The sequence below is a fragment of the Mytilus trossulus genome, chromosome 6 (genome assembly GCF_036588685.1).
Source record: "Mytilus trossulus isolate FHL-02 chromosome 6, PNRI_Mtr1.1.1.hap1, whole genome shotgun sequence".
In the NCBI taxonomy this organism is placed as follows: Eukaryota; Metazoa; Mollusca; class Bivalvia; order Mytilida; family Mytilidae; genus Mytilus; species Mytilus trossulus.
This window is the reverse complement of record NC_086378.1, coordinates 84,815,730-84,836,870: the sequence shown is the minus strand read 5'-3', so window position 1 is coordinate 84,836,870 and position 21,141 is coordinate 84,815,730. Positions and strand designations below refer to the sequence as shown.

The 21,141-nt window shown below is 33.2% G+C and overlaps 1 protein-coding gene across 1 annotated transcript in view; it reads right to left on the bottom strand.

Annotated features, from left to right (window-relative positions):
- LOC134723075 (uncharacterized) overlaps nucleotides 1–21,141 on the bottom strand; it is a 48,131-nt gene that overhangs the window by 20,640 nt on the left and 6,350 nt on the right. Inside the window, exons 2-3 of the mRNA XM_063586714.1 lie at nucleotides 19,942–20,171; nucleotides 1,874–2,063 (exon numbers count right to left, since the gene is read on the bottom strand). Of these exons, the coding sequence (XP_063442784.1) occupies nucleotides 1,874–2,063; nucleotides 19,942–20,171 (420 nt within the window). The remainder of the gene's footprint in view (nucleotides 1–1,873; nucleotides 2,064–19,941; nucleotides 20,172–21,141) is intronic.

Sequence of the window (21,141 nt, the reverse complement as noted above, 5' to 3'; positions counted from 1 at the left end):
ACTAATATCAAAATTTGCACGTTTTATCAAACATCTAGACTTTGTTTTCTGGTATTTCAAAATCCAAAATGGAGGTAGACACCCTATCTACCTTAACTGGAATAGAATAGTTTGATGGGCAATTATGAGGTTTGATATTAATTAAAGGATTAGTGACCTATCGGATAGCGATAAGCGGATTATTTAACATCACAACTTTTAAAATATTTTGTAAACGTTAAATGATTGAGCGTCATAAACTTGTCTACAATATGAATACAGTTAGAATTATAGTAATTTAATGTGAAAATATTTTTACACTTTTCAAATGTAACTGAAGAAATTGATAAAAATACTTTCGTCAATTTGAAAACCGTTTCGTAAAATACGAAAATGACGAGCGCTATCAATATCACTTGAAGTTATTTCCTTTGTTCAACAGAGTTGTCACTTTACAGTTTCTGCTCGTAATTTAAATTATTCAAGTCTGTATAAATATACCGAGGTGGTGAAACATAATATTTTACATTGCTCAATAAATAATTCTACTTGTTGATCCGATGAATCGTGTTACCGTCAAAGCAACATGATTTTATTAGCCAGTTGATTTTTAGATAATGAACAGTTCATGCACCGGATATTGCGTATGGAGTAAGTCATAACATATTCTAATTGTGGCAAAATCGTCTTTGTTGAAAACACACAATTATGACCTGACTGGACTGTACTAGAAACTCAAAATAACAAGTATTTTCTTCATATTTTTTGGTATGTACGTTTTATTTCGAATATAATGGCATAGGACAAAATCATAATAATTATCTTATTTTTAATTATATTGTCGTATCTTTATATCATGTATATGTCATAGCTGTGAACAGTATATCTATATATATGGTCCTGATCAAAGAAAGGAAAACATTTGTTCAATTTTAAATACCGTGATTTTAAACCACACCTGTGCAATCAAGATCGATTAAATGTTCATAGGTAAATTATCTCGATAACATTATGTTGTCACGCGTCGTTAATTTTTAGTACATCCGATGGACAATAGACCAATTAACAGCCACGCGATGTTGGGAGAGAATCTTTTGACGACTTTGCGAGTGAAATCCGCGGTACTCGGTGTGATTCCGAGAAACACAGAAATCGGAGAAAAACGTATCGAATCGATCCTTTTGAAGGGTACTGTAGCTCTTAAGCATAAAGAAGTTTACCCATTTGTAAACAAAGCAGCAGAGAAATTATTAACTGTTCCCATATCATCTGTGGAGTGTGAACGGGGGTACAGTAGACAAAACATTATAAAAACTTAGCTTAGAAACAGACTAAATACATATTCATTGTTACATATTATGGTGACAAGTTAAAGATAATTGTAATGCCTTTGAAATGTATTTTTTACTGTATCTATACAAGCAGATAAAAGATAAATAAAGTATGTTAATTTCTAGAACGTATAAGACGCTAATAACTTTTAAAGATTTAGAAGATAATAATGACAGAATATATTGTATAATGAATAAGATGAAACACAAATGAAAAGTTGATAGAGCAGATTGTTATCCCTGAAATTTGTTTGTTCAACTTTGGCTCCTGATTTGGTCGACAACGTTTTCCCGAAGTAACAATCTACTCTATCACTCTTCAGCTATGTAATATTTATACAATATATTCATCTTATTAACCCTAGGAAAAAGTTACCCCCTGGACAATCATACCAAAACTCATATATGTGTACTAAGTTTCAAACTCAATGCAACGACACAATTTTCATAACTCAAGTATCAACTAATCTTGAACTACAACATTTACCCAATAAATGAACGAACAGACACATGAAATGAAAAAAGACCAAATGCCTATCTATAAACGGCATAAACAGATTTACCTCTAACATTCCAAGGTAGTGTATCTTCACTGACTTCTTTCAAGCTCTCAACTGACATTTTCAACTCCTTTATTTCATCGTTTGAATTCTTGATGTCTAACATGATCTCTTGGCTACTTTGGTCTAAGGTTTTGCTTTTTAAATTATCACACTCCTGTTTCATATGCTGTCCACCTATTCTGCCAATTGCCTATAAATATAAAACTTGAAGTTACAAATGTTATTAGTCAGTCATAAACATAAATATAAGATTGGTAACTGATAGATATCAAGTAGGCTAACGCAAATAGAAACCCCCTGCGGATTAGAATTATTTACATATGATACATAGATCAATTTGTATGTTAAATCATAACACAATAGCAAAAAAGGGCGGCGCTCGTTTTGTCACATATAGAATAAGAAGAGATTTTGACCTTTTTCAAATATTTTCAGCCTATGAATAATTATGTAAAGTACGATTCTTTCGAAAACGATGAAAAGTTAATCATCCTTCTGATTTGTTTAAGATGTAAGGTATTGCAATTATGTTCAAGACGAAACATTTTTCAAATAATTGCTAATGTAGCCCAAGTGAGCAAAAATATGTTTAAACAGGGAAACCCCTTAAGAACTTTGTCTAACTCTCTGTTATCAGTTAACACAATTTCGTCCTGACCTAGAAAACTATGACCTGATTTTAAAATATGAAAAAAATAACATTGACCAATGCATCATGAAAATAAGGTCAAGAAAAGAAACACAATACCGGAAAGACATGTACATCACATAATCATTACATTTAATTAATATGGTTGACCTACTGCTTAAAGTAACTGAGTAATTAACTAGATCACCCATGGAAACTTCACATTAACCCATAATCCACAAAAATGAGGTCAGGGTCAGATGATCTCTTTCAGACAGACATGTACACCGTACAATCATTCCATAATGTAAATACAGATGACATATTGCTTGATTTACTTAATAAATTTAACAAGCCATGAAATATTACCATTGACCAATGAACCGTGAACATGTGGAAAAGGTTATATGAAACGCCAGACAGACATAGATATAGGAAGATGTGGTGTGAGTGCCAATGAGACAACTCTCCATCCAAATAACAATTTAAAAAGTAAACCATTATAGGTTAAAGTACGGACATTTACATTAACATCCCTCTTTACAAATATAACGACCCTATTGCATATTGTACCTGAGAATACACCACACATCAAACACTAAACATTTTTAATGTTATATGAAATATGTATCATGGTCAGATGAAACCTACCAATTGGAGATGCAACTTTTGTACTTTTTGGGCTTTACAACTACTTTGATCTGAGAGTCACTGATGATTCTAATTTAGGCAAAACGCGTGTCTGGCGTATTAATTTATAATCCTGGTACCTCTGATAACTGTGTACACCTTTACACATGTTACAATCATCATATTATCCAAATAGTTTATGTATTGCTTGTTTTCTTTTGTATATATGTTATGTACATGTATGTTTTGTTTTGTACTTTATCTCGTCTAGTTTTTAGTGTCCTGTTAATCAATGCATATGCCAGCTTTTGGTTTTGAAGGTCTGTCCAAAGTGTATATCATGTGCTTATGTTTCATTATAAATTTATTATAAGTTTTGATAGTTTTGACTGATCAGTGTTTTTAACATTAACATAATCACAACATAATCCTCCCTATAGTCATAAAAAATGGGGTCAAACCGGGGTCAGCTTTCCGACCAGTTGGGAAGCTTTGCTGAATTTAAATTATGGTATGTAACATATCTTGGACTATGATGTGTCAAATTTGTGCCAGTTGATATGCTAAGAAAGGCAAATGTGCCACTTCGATATTTCTGACGAAGCGGGGCCGACAGTAATTCACGAGTTAGGTCCCTTTGTTTGACAATATCATGAAACAATTGTTAGTATTGTTATATCAAGCACCATATGCAGTTATTTACATGTGGATATTAATAAAATTATCTTATTAAATATATGTTCATACTGTAAACAGACATAAACATGTACCAAAAAAAAAGAAGAGAGAAACACATTTGATCACTTTTCAGATATCAGTCCCAGTGAAATAGGCCCTATGTGTCCCTATGTGCAATAATAGGGTTAATAGTTTAATAATAATTTAGTATTCCAAGAGTTAATTTAATATTCATGTTTTGGAAAATATGTTTACTTCTGCAACCAAATTATTTTAACACAGAAATGAATGTCTACTCAATTTATACAAGGGGTAGTCTAAATATTCATGAATGATTGATCAGGACCCAGTTTTAAAATGATAAAAAAAACAGGAGTTCCTTTTCATTACTGACACTATCAAGTTGGTCCTACCTTTTTCATTTAAACTTTAATAGAGATCATAATGAAAGTATTCTCAATGTAAAATCTTCATTATTTTATATAAAAGGAAATTTAGTTTGCAATCCTTGTATGAACAAACTAAATATAATGTTGACAATAAATGTTGTCTCATTGATTTCATGCAAGTTATAGTTCTAATGAATGAACGCAAATTATATGAATAACACACTTAACCAATAAATAAATGGTGCTAATCATAAACTTGAATATAAATAAGATTAAAATAGACTCAGTAATATTATTCTTTTTCAATTTGTAAAAAATAATAACATCAAAAAAACTATGCATTTTCACATTTATATAAAATTATTTCAGAGCAGTTTCTGGGGGCTATGTCAACAATGATGATTTAGATCACAAATCAAAATTCATGTCAGTATGCTAATGCTGTGAATAAGATTGATATAAAAATGATACTCTGAAAGAGACTGTTTTAAGACAGCAACCATTTGTTTCAAGGGAGGGGGATTTGCGTATTTTTTTCCAGACAAGTTGAAAACAATTCTCTCTTTTAATTTAAGCATTTCATCTAATGACAGCTCAGGGTAAAACAAACATTTTTTTTCTCACGGTAAAAAAAAAATCATTTTTTATCCACAAATTGGAAACAAACTTTTTTTTCAAATGAATCAAAAGCCACCAGCCCCTACCCCCACCAGAAAATCAAATGGTTGTGGGCTGCCTCAGTTGTGTACATTGACTGTGTTCAGATGCCAGGTGACATCGATGTGTAAGACCGAAAAACTACATTGTCAAAAAAATTCTTTCTTTTGGAATTAAATTCAAACGGGGTTTCACAAGGGGTAATAGAACGTTATACTTGATGCTTCTTTTAAATTTTGAGATACGTATTATTAATTGTTTGTATAGTACATATAGTACACATTGTCTTGTTTTTCTTTTGACAATAAACTCCATGATTAACAAATCGAAATAAATCTATTTTAGACCCTAATGACAAGTAGGAAACTGAAAAAAAAACCTTCCAAATTGGTACAAAAAAAATCCGCGAAATTAACGCAATTTCAGAATGGCGCGTTTTAATATCAGTCCCATTGTTGACTTAAGTCTTGCAATTGATATTTGCTGTGTATGACCTGTTGAGAAGCAAGTCCTTGGAAACGTCCGTTGTCGTCAAGCTGTATCAGCAACAATAGCAGGGGGGGGGGGGGGGGTAATTAGGTGGCGCTACAGTCGTCCGTAACGTCAAAAAGTCCGCCAAATCTATCGGCTTAAATAATTATCAAAGGAACCAGGATTATAATTTAGTACGCCAGACGCGCGTTTTGTCTACATAAGACTCATCAGTGACGCTCATATCAAAATATTTACAAAGCCAAACAAATACAAAGTTGAAGAGCATTGAGGATCCAAAAGTCCAAATACGGCTAAGGTTATCTATACCTGGGATAAGAAAATCCTTAGTTTTTCGTAAAATTCAAAGTTTTGTAAACAGGAAATTAATAAAAATGACCATATCGATTTTTCCTAATTTGACGTTTGCGTATCCAAATACAGAAAAGAACGGTTGAAATCTTAAATGAAACCGGGAAACCGATTTAAATTTTTAGAATTTTTTGAAGCCATCATTTTTTACTTTTATACATCAATTTAAGTGACCACCGCTTTGTATCGAAAACAATTTATTAAATTTAAATGCAACCCATCATTTTTAGTTTCCTCGTTAATAATTAGATTTTTCGATCAGGAGACTTGACAATTTTCACCCAAACTCAAAGTTTGCAGATAAAATAAAGAATAAAAGACTTTGATTTGATGTGTGAGCTTTGACGAGAATAAACTATGGACACTCAAGATTTGATAGGTCAATAAATTTTTATTACGACAATAGTATTTAGTGAGTAAAAATGAGGTCTGTCTCCGTTTTTTTACTGAATTTTCACGGTCACGTGACTCTATTGTTGCTGATGAATTTAGGGTCAAACAATGACCTGCTTTCCAACTGTGAAGATAGTTGAAAAACTTTGATTCATGAATATGCTTCCGAAATTGGTTAGCTTCTATCCGAATCAAATCTGCGAATTGTAACCCTCTTACTGCTGGAAAGACATATGTGTCCTTTGTATAAAAAATAATAATTATTTTTTCCATATTCGTTATATTTCTGAAAAAACACTTTTCCTATAATTTTTGAATACATTTTATATATTTTGTTCATCATGTGGTTTTCATTTTTGTTTTGTTTCAGTTTTCTTTTTTTCATAAAACGTCATCATTACGTCATATATCATTTGCCGTCATTCGCCGTTGTAATCAGTTGGAAAGCTGACCCTGGTTTGACCATTTCTTAAAGCAACAATGGACGTCATGTAATTACCATATTTGGGCATATTTTACAAAAAAAAGTTAAGCCCGTTTTTTGGAATTTGTAGTAATTGCATGAATTAAAACTATTTTAATCTAAAGTGAACATTCTTGAGTATATAGGAAATATATTACTTAACTCTTTATGGATAAAACTCATTTTTTCTCTCATATGTGTCTTCAAAGTCAAGGTGTTGACGAAAAAAATTGGTCACAGAAAATTTAAATCGTAATTTTCTTTCTTAACTTCTTGTGAAGCTATGCTGAATTTAAATTATGTTATGTAACATAACTTGGACTATGATATGTCAAATTTGTGCCAGTTGATATGCTAAGATACGCAAATATGCCAGTTAGATGTGTCGAAATTTCTGACGAAGCGGAGCCGACGATAATTCACGAGTTACGTCCCTTTGTTTGACACTATCATGAACAAACTATTTTTATATCAAACACCATATGCTGTTATTTACAAGTGGATATTATTAAAAATAATCTTCTTATATACATTTTGATACTGTAAACATGTGCCAAAAAATAGAAAAACATATTTTATCACTTTTCAGAACTCAGTTCCAGTGAAAAAGGCTCTACTGTATGTGTCCCTATGTGCCATACCAGGGTTAATAATCTAATATTCCAAGATTTAATTTAATATTCATGTTTTGGTAGGTATTTTTACTGCTGCAAACAAATTATTTTAACACAGAAATAAATATTTCCTCAATTCATACAAGGGGTAGTTCAGATATTCATGAATAATGGATCAAGACAGTATTAAAATGATAAAAAACTAGAAGTTCCTTTTTATTAATACTGAGACTTGCAAGTTGGTACTACCTTTTTCATTTAAACTTAAAAAAGATCATAATGAAAGTATTCTGAATGCAAAGGCTTCATTGTTTTAAATAAAAGGAAAATTAGTTTGCAATCCTTGTATGAACAAACTAAATATAACAATAAATGTTGTGTCATTGATTTCATGCAAGTTATTGTTCTAATGAATGGACTCAAATTATAAAAATAACACACTAAACCAAAAAATAAATGGGGCTAATCATGAACATGAAAATAAATTAGATTAAATATTATTCTTTTTCTGTTTGAAAATAAATAATGATAACATTAAAAAAACTATCAATTTTTATATTTATATAAAAGTATTTCAGAGCAGTTCTTGGGGCTAAGTCAACAGTTATGTTTAAGATCACAAGTGAAAATGAAGTCACACTTCATGTCGGTATAATAATGCTTTGAATAAAATTGATTTAAATGATACTCTGAAAGAGATTGTTTGAAGGCAGCAACCATTTGTTTTCAGGGAGGGGGGACTATGGGTTTTTCCCCTGACAAGTTGAAAACAATTCTTCTCTTTTAATAGTAGCATTACATTAAATGGCAACTGAGGGTTAAACAAACATTTTTTTTTCTCAGGGTCAAAAACAAATTATTTTTTATCCAAAAATTGGAAACAAACTTTTTTTCTTCAATACAATCAATACTCAATAGCCACCACCACCTACCCCCACCAGAAAATCAAATGGTTGTTGGCTTTCTAGAATCAAATTTAGACTTCAAAAAATTTTGACTTGTAATTTACAGTGGGCGAACTAGTGACAAAATATCACCTCCCCTGTAAACAATGCGCTCTTCTGATTAGAGGTAATTGGCAAAGAAAAACGGACAATGCTGTAATTGTTTAGCTTGTTAAAAATGAGCTAGCACAAACGAACTAAGATGTGTCAACATAATGTGAATATGATAACAAATCAGGTAACATATTTATTGTTAAGTTTATCACCTCGTGAATTTTGATTTTCAGTGTTGTCAGGGTTCAACTATTAAATCAAGAGTTCTAAATGGTGAAGTTGAAATCATCCCTTCGTAAATTTTACGGACGCCATCACTAGTTGGTTGACCGTTATGGAATAACCATTTCACAAATGATATCGGATATTTTCCTTACGTCGTAAATACAATCACCTTCCCTTTCATGAATTTGACCTACCGAATTAGACTATTAACCGGATTTGTAATCACATAAGCAACACGACGGGTGCCGCATGTGGAGCAGGATCTGCTTACCCTTCCGGAGCACCTGAGATCACCCCTAGTTTTTAGTGGGGTTCGTGTTGTTTATTCTGTAGTTTTCTATGTTGTGTCATGTGTACTATTGTTTTTCTGTTTGTCTTTTTCATTTTTAGCCATGGCGTTGTCAGTTTGTTTTAGATTTATGAGTTTGACTGTCCCTTTGGTATCTTTCGTCCCTCTTTTATTACCACTGGGTCGATGTCTCTGCTGGTGGACAATTTGTCCCCGAGGACATCATCCGCCCAGTAGCAAAACAACAATTGCATGAACTTACGAAGAACTAACAGGAAACTGGCTCGGACGTCGCCCAGTATAAAAAGGTCCGAAACAGACGTCACCATGGACACGGTGTCGTCTGATACGGCAGGTGTCCCCTCATCACCAGACATGACAAATATCCCAAACACGACTCATTCAGATCATCGTCCTAGTGACAACAGCAACATTACACATATACAGCCATGTTCAGTTCTCCTTAAAGACATTTTGGTTTTTGATGACACAGTACAACACTGTCGCATTTCAAAATGTGAGACCAAAGGCTGCAAAACTTGTGCTATTTTAATTACAGATGCTGAAATCACTAGCAATTTGACCAAGAAGTCATATTTTACCAGAAGTTACGATGATCTGAATTGTAAATCGATAAATGTCGTCTACGGATTAGAGTGCAACCTTTGCGGATTGGTATACGTCGGTGAAACGAAAGGAAGGATAAACAAACGGATGTGCGGTCATAGATCAGACATTAACCTCAATGCTAACGACATTCTATACCAGCATTTCAATCAACCTGATCATTCCATCGTTTCTATGACAGTTCGCATTATCGAAAAGATATACCATTGCTCTAACAATCCTAATCTTTCAACGACTCTCCGTAGACAAAAAGAAGACTACTGGATTAGACGATTGGGAACTGCAACACCGTATGGCTGCAATGACAAAATTGATGGTATAGGTATTCTATCTAGTCCTTCGTGTAACTCGGTGAATGTAATGAATATTTTCAACTCGACTCCTCGACGTAGACGCAGTCATGGTCATCGTCATTATACATCACCCTCTCTGCATGATGTCTCTATTGATGAATTGCTGCCATTCATACAAAAACCGTTAGGTATTCATCACATTCGCACGAAACTTTATTCATTACCCCTTTCAAAACTTCATTCTCTGTTCAAATTATGTTTGGAATCCACTGTTACAAACCCTCATTCAAACCAATACAAACTTCAAGCTATAATTTCGGATATTGCAAGTCACAGATTTTTCAAGCCAGTTCGCATTGGAAAACATGTAAAAGAGAAAAGATCTTTTCTAAATATTTCCTTTGCCAACAAAGGTCTCGATGGCATCAACCTTGGCAATATCCTTCATCTAAAATAGTTCAATCGAAAATACCTCCTTATTTTAAAGACCAGTCTGTACCAATAATTTCTTATACCTATACCAAACCTATTGCAACTAAAATTTTCAATTACAAACGCGTTTTGCAGGATCTCGATATTGACGACTTCAAGTCTAAACCTCCTGATTGCACTTGTGCTAGTTCCCAATTCACATATAATCCTGCTGGCCACGTTATTACCGGTGACCTTAACATTGTTAATAACACTTCTCTACGAAACGTGTTATCAAAAGGTCCGAAATATCGTGAGCCTAAATCCATCATTGGAAATACAACTTTAAAATTTTGATGGATTCAGTCGAGGATTATGCCAGGCAAGGAGAAGGAAGACGTAGACACTCTATCCGAATGGATAAAGGCAGTGAGGTCCTTAATACAAATCAGAATTAAGAAACTGAATGGGTCCATCAATGCCCATGCTACGTCAATCTTTAAAGACCCAAATGTTGCTAAACACCTATCCGACCTCCATGATAAATATGTTGTTGTCCCCGCAGACAAAGCCCCAAATAACATCGTTTTTGTCTGTAAAAGTCATTACATTAATTGCTTGATAAATGTCTGTAAAAGTCATTACATTAATTGCTTAATAAACGATAACACGACGGGTGCCGCATGTGGAGCAGGATCTGCTTACCCTTCCGGAGCACCTGAGATCACCCCTAGTTTTTGGTGGGGTTCGTGTTGTTTATTCTTTAGTTTTCTATGTTGTGTCATGTGTACTATTGTTTTTCTGTTTGTCTTTTTCATTTTTAGCCATGGCGTTGTCAGTTTGTTTTAGATTTATGAGTTTGACTGTCCCTTTTTTTGTAATCATGCCTTCCTTTCATTATTTTTTTTTAATACTATCCAATGGTTGGAACACCTTGATTTTCTCCCAATTTGTAAAGTTGATTATGTTGCATGATATATATTTTTTTATCGGGGGAAAAATTGATATACAGCAAATATTGGCAGTTTTTAATTTGTGTTGCTATGTGAAATAAAGGGAAGTAAATTAAAGTAAAAGAAGGCGCGCTTTTTCAAATAGCAAACAATTTAATTCAGATGCATAGTATTTTGTCAAATGATAAAAAATAGAAAATGCTAGAAGTTCAACTAATGTATGAAAAATATACAACATGACATACTGAATCTGAAAAGGGATAAAACGACCATTTCTTGAACAAGCTCAGTAAAAAAAAGAGGGGGTAAACTGCTACGAAATTTAGATTTTATTTATTTGATGTCGACAGCCAAAAGATGATTTTACATGCAACTAACTACTTTTTCAATTTCATTGAAAAGTAAAATGACTTTTTTAGGGGGGGGTCTCTGTTCGTTGTGGTCTTATATTTTCAGGTCTCTTTTGATTGCCAAATAATATTATAATCATCTAATTGAATGTTCAAATTATTTTGCAGCGATGGTCTGTATGGAAAGAAGACTGTCATAAAACCCAACAGTTCCGGATGGCTCTTTAAACCGGTTGCTTAACATCAATAGCGATGTAAGATTCAAGTGTTTGATTTAGCACAAGTTTAGCTAGTTTTCCTTGTATTTTTTGCAGAAAAACCACTAAACAGTGTCATGCATTTAAAGGATATCAAACGGATGTTTTATGCAATGCTTCTCGTACATATGACAAGCATATGCATAGGAATTTGGAGCTAGTCTCTTTTATGCAGCAATTTTTAATTTCCAATATAAACTCCGAAAAGACAAGAGCATAGAAATGCATACCAATGAGAAACATTCTTTGTGAATAAAATCATTCCAAAACTTAAATGTGTCATTAGTGTTGCATAGAGATAATCAGATTCCAGTAAGATTGCCCATAATCAGATTCCAGTAAGATTGCCCAACTGAAGTTTTTTGTTGGTAATGGTTGGTAATGTTTTGTAAATCGTAGTTGTTTGTTTTGCCAAGCTGGGCTGTGCATGTTGCCCGCCTGCCTCTTTCAGTGTGAGACAATATTTGGTTTATTATAAACAAAATCACTGATTCAAGACTGTAGCTGGCCCCTTTTAGGCAGTAAATGCGAATCCCTTAGGTTTCAACCATTACATGCAATACGGGGGAGGCAAGATTTTGTTTACCGAGTCAAACATTTTTCCTAATAATAATACCTTGAGATTTAACATATACTTTGCTATATTTAGTGTTTATCTTAAAGTATTTCCAACAAAATTCATTAAATTTGGGATCATAATATTGTTTAAGAAAAACCCTTATCCCCTGTAGTACATCATTAACGTGCATAATCTTCTATTACACACGTGCATTGTTAATTCGGATCACATATTTTCTTTTCCGATATTATAAGAATTCGAAGGTTCATATCATTTACAATATCATTCAAAATATTTCTTGGATTTTGTTTTACTATCAACGTTGAACCCCGAGGTTACATTGTAGAAAAAAAATCCAATAAAAACGTTGAATGTAAATGATATGCACCTTTAAAATTTTATATTAAAGGACTCATGTTGTTCAAACATAATGTGTTGATCAATTATGATATGCTGATTTTGATAATCTTCACATTAGGTATTCTTTCACGTATATTGATTACATTATATCGAGTTGTCCCAACGATATTCTTGTCGGTTGTACTCGATCATACGAATTTACCGACATTCATATAGACAAAATGACACAACTTTGACGAAATTACATTTCGGAACACGTTCAAAGTGGATACTCAGATAGCTACATTATAAAGGTTTGAAATATATTTTATTATAAAAAAAGAAGAAAAATATGCAATCAAATCTGGCAGTTTTTTACACACCTCTATGTTGAACAATAAATTGTTCAATTAACAGCATGTTTGGAAATAAAACAAAATCATATATTAACAAATTTAGCTTTAACATATACTTTATTTATAGTGGTTGTATAAAAGTTATATAATGGTTTTGAGTTCTAAGAGATATTCATCCATATGCATATCGGTTTTTATGCGTAAATTGTCTCTCCTGTTTTTAGACCTTTTCTATCTCTTTCATAAGAAGAGTGACTTTTCTATTGTTCTAGTGTCACTGGAAATCTTACTGTATCAAGAGGAGGTAACTTCTTGCACAAATCAGGAGAAAACCACCGCTTCGTGTCGAACATAACTTGACGTTTGCGTATCCAAAATTCAATTGGCTAGATATTCATATCGAGTATTTGTCTTAATGAGATGCTTTATTAAATTAAAAAAAAAATGTAAAATTAACATGAAAACTAATGCGATAATTTATAACAATGTAGTTTCTGAAAAATACAGACAACGGCTCTAAATTGGAAACTCGATCATGGCTTGGGACATAAAGAAAAGAGTGTGCTATTTTTATTTTTCCGGTTATTTTTTGTTTGACGAGTGTTGTTACCTTTTGAAATATTTGCTGCTGAAAAGTTATGTCTAACTTGATCTATTTTGTGTTATAGTTTTTTTGTATCTTGCCTTTCAACCTTTCAGAACAAGTGTTCTTATTATATATATAATTTTATAATGTGTGAATTGAAGTTACACCACATTGGAACTGTAGTTATACAAATAGAAGATCAGAGTTTTACATTTTTAACGGCAAATTTTGAAATTCCTTTTTATACATTTAATGAAGTAACACCATACGATGTTTAAATTTGAGACCAGTAAACATATTTAAAATCATATAATGACCTATCATGCTGATACTGAGTACGGTGCTTTAAACAAAATCTATGTTTTCCTTAGTATTCTTCACGCGCTATATAAGTTGAAAAGGGGGGGGGGGAATTCGAAAGGTGTGATAAAATATCTTTTCTAAAAATGAGTAAATATTAGATTGAAGTTCATTTAAATTCGCAAGGACCTCTAATTATTTATCCCATAAAAAAAGTAAAAACACAAAAATACTAGACTCCAAAATGAAAATCAAAAATCAAAAGGCAAAATCAAAAGTCCAAACACATCAAACGAATGGATAACAACTGTCATATCCCTGACTTGGTACAGGCATTTTCTAATGTAGAACATGGTGGATTGAACCTGGATCTCTAGCCAGCTACACCTCTCACTTTTATGACAGTCGCATTAAATTCCATTACATTGTCAACGATGAATGAACAAACATACTCAAAGAATAAAAATGTCAAAAATAAGGGAAAAGCAGTCAATAATGTGTAATCATCCTAATATCACTTTAAAAACAACAAATGTAACGAAGAAGCACAAAAAGGCATACATCAAATTTGACATACTAATTTTGTTATTCGTATACGACTTAATTTATGCATGTAAAGTTTACCCGTAAAGGATAGAAGGTTTTCAGTACTGGGGTAAAATTGCACGTTTGAAATTTGCACAGGTAGACATAAACAAAAATTGTCGTTCAAAGTATGACGTATAAATATATATATATTGATGTTTACAAATAGTACAAATATATCATTGAACAATAGTTATCAAAGAAATTAGGCACTGAGTTATCAACGAAAATATTAGAACCGAAACTGAAAAATAAGTACGGTGTGGAAAACATTTCTGCATGATTGTCTCAAATATTAAAAAGGTTTAACCTGTAACCTTTGTTTTATATAAATATCTTTATTTAAACACAATTAGTGAGTGACAAAAACAAAAACAAAAACAAACATATTATAGGAAACAGCTATTTGAGTTAAAGTTTTCCTAAATTACATAATCTCCTAAACATCTACCCATCACTTATTAAGGCTGGTATGGGCTTTAAAGAATTGACAAGAAATTACTTAATTACAAATAGAGAAAAATTGACTAAACAAAAAAAAAGAGAATAAGGGGAAAAGAGGGGAATTTTTTTTTAAGAAAAGAAAAACTGGCCTCTATTTTGACAAAAAATAATCTGCACTCTTTTTGACAAAACAATAATCTGTCCTATTCAGTTGCTACAAAAATTATTCTGCCTCAAGCATCAGTCTCACTTTCAAGATCTATGGACAATCCGACAGACAGGACAGGAACACTTTGTTAATATTATATCCCACCCAATTTTTGAAGGGTATTAAACCTTTATTGTTTGTTAATACCTCATCTAGTAACTTACCATGTGTTTCACTTTATATTTGTCTCGTTTATATAAATGTATCTCAAATTGAAATTATCTATGACAGTATTTGTTAGATTTCGTTACCAGCTTTTAAATTGTTCGTGTTGCCTTGCATACTAAATGGTCATATTGTCTCGCATACTAAGTGGTCATATTGCCTCGCATACTAAATTGTTCATATTGCCTCGCATACTAAATTGTTCATATTGTCTCGCATACTAAATGGTCATATTGCCTCGCATACTAAATGGTCATATTGTCTCGCATACTAAATGGTCATATTGCCTCGCATACTAAATGGTCATATTGTCTCGCATACTAAATTGTTCATATTGTCTCGCATACTAAATTGTTCATACTGTCTTGCCAAAGCCCTATTTGGCACAACTTTGTTCATATTGTCTCGCATACTAAATTGTTCATACTGTCTTGCCAAAGCCTTATTTGGCACAACTTTTTGGAGATTTGGATCCTCAATGCTCTTCAACTTCGTACTTTATAAATATTTGAGCGTCACTGATGAGTCTTATGCAGACGAAACGCGCGTCTGGCATACTAAATTATAATCCTGGTACCTTTGATAACTATTTACACCACTGGGTCGATGTCACTGCTGGTGGACATGTCGTCCCCGAGGGTATCACCAGCTCAGTAGTCAGCACTTTGGTGTTGACATGAATATCAATTATGTGGTCATTTTCATAAATCTCCTGAATACAAAACTTTGAATTTACGAAAAAAACTAAGGATTTGCTTATCCCAGGAATAGAGAACCTTAGCCTTATTTGGCACAACTTTTTGGAATTTTGGATCCTCAATGCTCTTCAACTTCGTACTTGTTTGTATATTTTAATATGAGCGTCACTGATGAGTCTTATGTAGACGAAACGTGCGTCTGGCGTACTAAATTATAATCCTGGTACCTTTAATAAGTATTTACACCACTAGGTCGATGCCACTGATAGTGGACGTTTCGTACCGGAGGGTATCACCAGCCCTGAATATCACTGATGAGTCTTATGTAGACGAAACGTGCGTCTGGCGTACTAAATTATAATCATGGTACCTTTAATAAGTATTTACACCACTGGGTCGATGCCACTGATAGTGGATGTTTCGTCCCGGAGGGTATCACCAGCCCTGAATATCACTAATGAGTCTTATGTAGAAGAAACGCGCGTCTGGCGTACTAAATTATAATCCTGGTACCTTTGATAACTACTTGCATTCTAAATGGTCATATTGTCTTGCATACTAAATGGTCATATTGCCTCGCATACTAAATTGTTCATATTGCCTCGCATACTAAATTGTTCATATTGTCTCGCATACTAAATGGTCATATTGCCTCGCATACTAAATGGTCATATTGTCTCGCATACTAAATGGTCATATTGCCTCGCATACTAAATGGTCATATTGCCTCGCATACTAAATGGTCATATTGTCTCGCATACTAAATTGTTCATATTGTCTCGCATACTAAATTGTTCATACTGTCTTGCCAAAGCCCTATTTGGCACAACTTTGTTCATATTGTCTCGCATACTAAATTGTTCATACTGTCTTGCCAAAGCCTTATTTGGCACAACTTTTTGGAGATTTGGATCCTCAATGCTCTTCAACTTCGTACTTTATAAATATTTGAGCGTCACTGATGAGTCTTATGCAGACGAAACGCGCGTCTGGCATACTAAATTATAATCCTGGTACCTTTGATAACTATTTACACCACTGGGTCGATGTCACTGCTGGTGGACATGTCGTCCCCGAGGGTATCACCAGCTCAGTAGTCAGCACTTTGGTGTTGACATGAATATCAATTATGTGGTCATTTTCATAAATCTCCTGAATACAAAACTTTGAATTTACGAAAAAACTAAGGATTTGCTTATCCCAGGAATAGAGAACCTTAGCCTTATTTGGCACAACTTTTTGGAATTTTGGATCCTCAATGCTCTTCAACTTCGTACTTGTTTGTATATTTTAATATGAGCGTCACTGATGAGTCTTATGTAGACGAAACGTGCGTCTGGCGTACTAAATTATAATCCTGGTACCTTTAATAAGTATTTACACCACTGGGTCGATGCCACTGATAGTGGACGTTTCGTACCGGAGGGTATCACCAGCCCTGAATATCACTGATGAGTCTTATGTAGACGAAACGTGCGTCTGGCGTACTAAATTATAATCCTGGTACCTTTAATAAGTATTTACACCACTGGGTCGATGCCACTGATAGTGGATGTTTCGTCCCGGAGGGTATCACCAGCCCTGAATATCACTGATGAGTCTTATGTAGAAGAAACGCGCGTCTGGCGTACTTAATTATAATCCTGGTACCTTTGATAACTACTTGCATTCTAAATGGTCATATTGTCTTGCATACTAAATGGTCATATTGCCTCGCATACTAAATTGTTCATATTGCCTTGCATACTAAATTGTTCATATTGTCTCGCATACTAAATTGTCCATATTGTCTTGCATTATAAATGGTCATATTGTCTTGCATAATAAATGGTCATATTGCCTCGCATACTAAATTGTTCATATTGCCTCGCATACTAAATTGTTCATATTGTCTCGCATACTAAATGGTCATATTGTCTCGCATACTAAATTGTTGATATTGCCTCGCATACTAAATTGTTCATATTGCCTCGCATACTAAATGGTCATATTGTCTCGCATACTAAATGGTCATATTGCCTCGCATACTAAATTGTTCATATTGTCTCGCATACTAAATGGTCATATTGTCTCGCATACTAAATGGTCATATTGTCTTGCATACTAAATGGTCATATTGTCTCGCATTCTAAATTGTTCATATTGCCTCGCATGCTAAATTGTTCATATTGTCTCGCATACTAAATAGTCATATTGTCTCGCATACTAAATGGTCATATTGCCTCGCATACTAAATTGTTCATATTGTCTCGCATACTAAATGGTCATATTGTCTCGCATACTAAATGGTCATATTGTCTTGCATACTAAATGGTCATATTGTCTCGCATTCTAAATTGTTCATATTGCCTCGCATGCTAAATTGTTCATATTGTCTCGCATACTAAATAGTCATATTGTCTCGCATACTAAATGGTCATATTGCCTCGCATACTAAATTGTTCATATTGTCTCGCATACTAAATGGTCATATTGTCTCGCATACTTAATGGTCATATTGTCTCGCATACTAAATGGTCATATTGTCTCGCATACTAAATTGTTCATATTGCCTCGCATACTAAATTGTTCATATTGCCTCGCATACTAAATGGTCATATTGCTTCGCATACTAAATTGTTCATATTGTCCCGCATACTAAATGGTCATATTGTATCGCATACTAAATGGTCATATTGCCTCGCATACTAAATTGTTCACATTGTCTCGCATACTAAATGGTCACATTGTCTCGCATACTAAATGGTCATATTGCCTCGCATACTAAATGGTTATATTGTCTCGCATACTAAATGGTCATATTGTCTCGCATACTAAATTGTTCATATTGTCTCGCATACTAAATGGTCATATTGTCTCGCATACTAAATGGTCATATTGCCTCGCATACTAAATGGTCATATTGTCTCGCATACTAAATTGTTCATATTGCCTCGCATACTAAATGGTCATATTGTCTCGCATACTAAATGGTCATATTGTCTCGCATACTAAATTGTTCATATTGTCTTGCATTATAAATGGTCATATTGCCTCGCATACTAAATTGTTCATATTGCCTCGCATACTAAATTGTTCATATTGTCTTGCATTATAAATGGTGATATTGCCTCGCATACTTAATTATGTCTATTGCCTCGCATACTAAATGGTCATATTGCCTCGCATACTTAATTGTTCACATTCGATTCAACAAAGAGTAAGAAACTTACCGTGAAAAAGATACAGGAATTTCATAGGTGAACTTCAACTTGTCTTTTCGGATTCAATTTTGCATGGAACTTGGTTAACATTGTGACTGTTAGTTAATTTCTGATTTCTCATCCAAATTCTTAATTTTATGTTATTAAAATTCATTTCATCTAGCAAATATAAAGAAGCTGGGAAGAATAAGTCAGACAGTTTAACTATTCTAAGTCTGCATTCTGAGGATTGAACAACGGACATGAAACAGTTATAATAATCGAAAGTCGTACTCGAAAAAGGCTGTGCAATATTTCCGTTTCGTTTTGATCGATGTCCCGTTTCATCTGTTCATAATGCATGACTGTGATTTCGTAATGCACGGGTGTGATTTCGTAATGCATACTGAGATTTCGTAATGCCTGGCTGTAGCAATTTCTCCGTTCATAATGACCAGATGTCGAAATTTTCCTTTTATAAAGCATGGGCATTTCTATACATATTGTAGTAAGTTTGTTAATAAATGGTCATATTGCCTCGCATACTAAATTGTTCATTTTGTCTCACATCTGTACGTCTTAAATGTTACAATTATGACGATATTAACTTAGGCAATGGCCATGAAATCGACCTTATCATTTGATTCTAGGTTCTTGAAATATCAATATTACACAAGCAGCTTTTTCATGGAAAGCTTTCCTTCCTTCTTATTCTAAAAGATAACCAGATTTTTCCTTAATTCTATTCAACTTGATCATGTTGATATTTCCCAGATATTATATTGAAAATTTCTATATTCCTTATTCAAAGTTTAAGGGTGAGTAGATAAAAGGATTGCAGACGAATGATGGACAAGATTTACGACAAACTTGTATTGTGCACATGTCCAACAACATGAAATATTTCTTCACGATAAAAATTAAATTGTGAAGTTAAAGTCTACTTACATCAGTTATTTCATCCCATGCTGTGGAGAACATGGTACTGTCTATGTTACCATCATCCAAATGAGCTAAAAAATTCCTATAATACTTAATTCTGGCTAAATCAGCAGCAGGTGTAGTTTCTGATGATAAAGGTAGAGTTTCATATCCACTACTAGGTGGGACCAATGTTGTCAGATTTCTAAGTAATAATATCATTAGAGATACATCAAATTTCCTAGAATCTGGAACATCTGGAAAAAAGAAAGATAATCACATTATAATAAAAAAAAGTTAATTAGTAAAATTCCGAACTCCAAGGAAAATTCAAAACTGAAAGTCCTTTATCAAATGGCAAAATCAAAAGTTCAAACACATCAAACAAATGAAAAACAATTGTCATATTCCTGACATGGAACAGACAAAAAACAAGTAAGAAGATGTGGTATGAGTGCTGATGAACTATCAATTCAAGTCACAATTCCTAAAATGAAAATTTTTTCATGCACAAATGGTTGATAAAACCTGGTTTTATGTCCAGCTTAACCTCTCAATTATAGTCGCATAGAATTCAAATTTGTTAAGGATGTGTTTTTTTTTTATTACTATTAGTGGCCATAAAACGTCTCAGAATATATAAAACAAATATCAGTTTAATCTACAAGCTGTCACAGTCTTTATGATCCTGGTTTGATATCACAAACATAAGGCTAGGCAATATATAACATGATTTAGGATTAGTGTTTCCTTTTACAGTCGGAAACCAGGTTGAAATAGAACAAAAGAATCGAAGCTCTTTATTAGAGAAGGCGATAAATGTTTACTGTATTGTTTACTTTAGTGACAAAATTTTTAAAAGTTAATAGAATCAAACAAAATTGCAAATTTCTTCTCAATTACGAAGTGTTTTATTTCAAAAACACCATTTGCATAAGTTTTCAATTTAACTAGTTCATAGTTAAGCAGAACAATTAGATATCAAGTCGACGACATGGGTATCTTTCAAGTTGGATGACAAAAATGCATAACCTCCGATTTTAAAAAAAAATTTACCACGGACGGAAAACATACCAACCTATTAGTTCAGTAATTTTCGTGTCTGCCCTTTCATTATGTGACTGAAGAAAAAAATGGAAAAAAAAGGGTAACAATTGTATCGAAAAGAAAAAATCGAGTGCACCTTTTTATGTATGGGCGTGTTTTAATTGAGTATTTTGTCTTGAT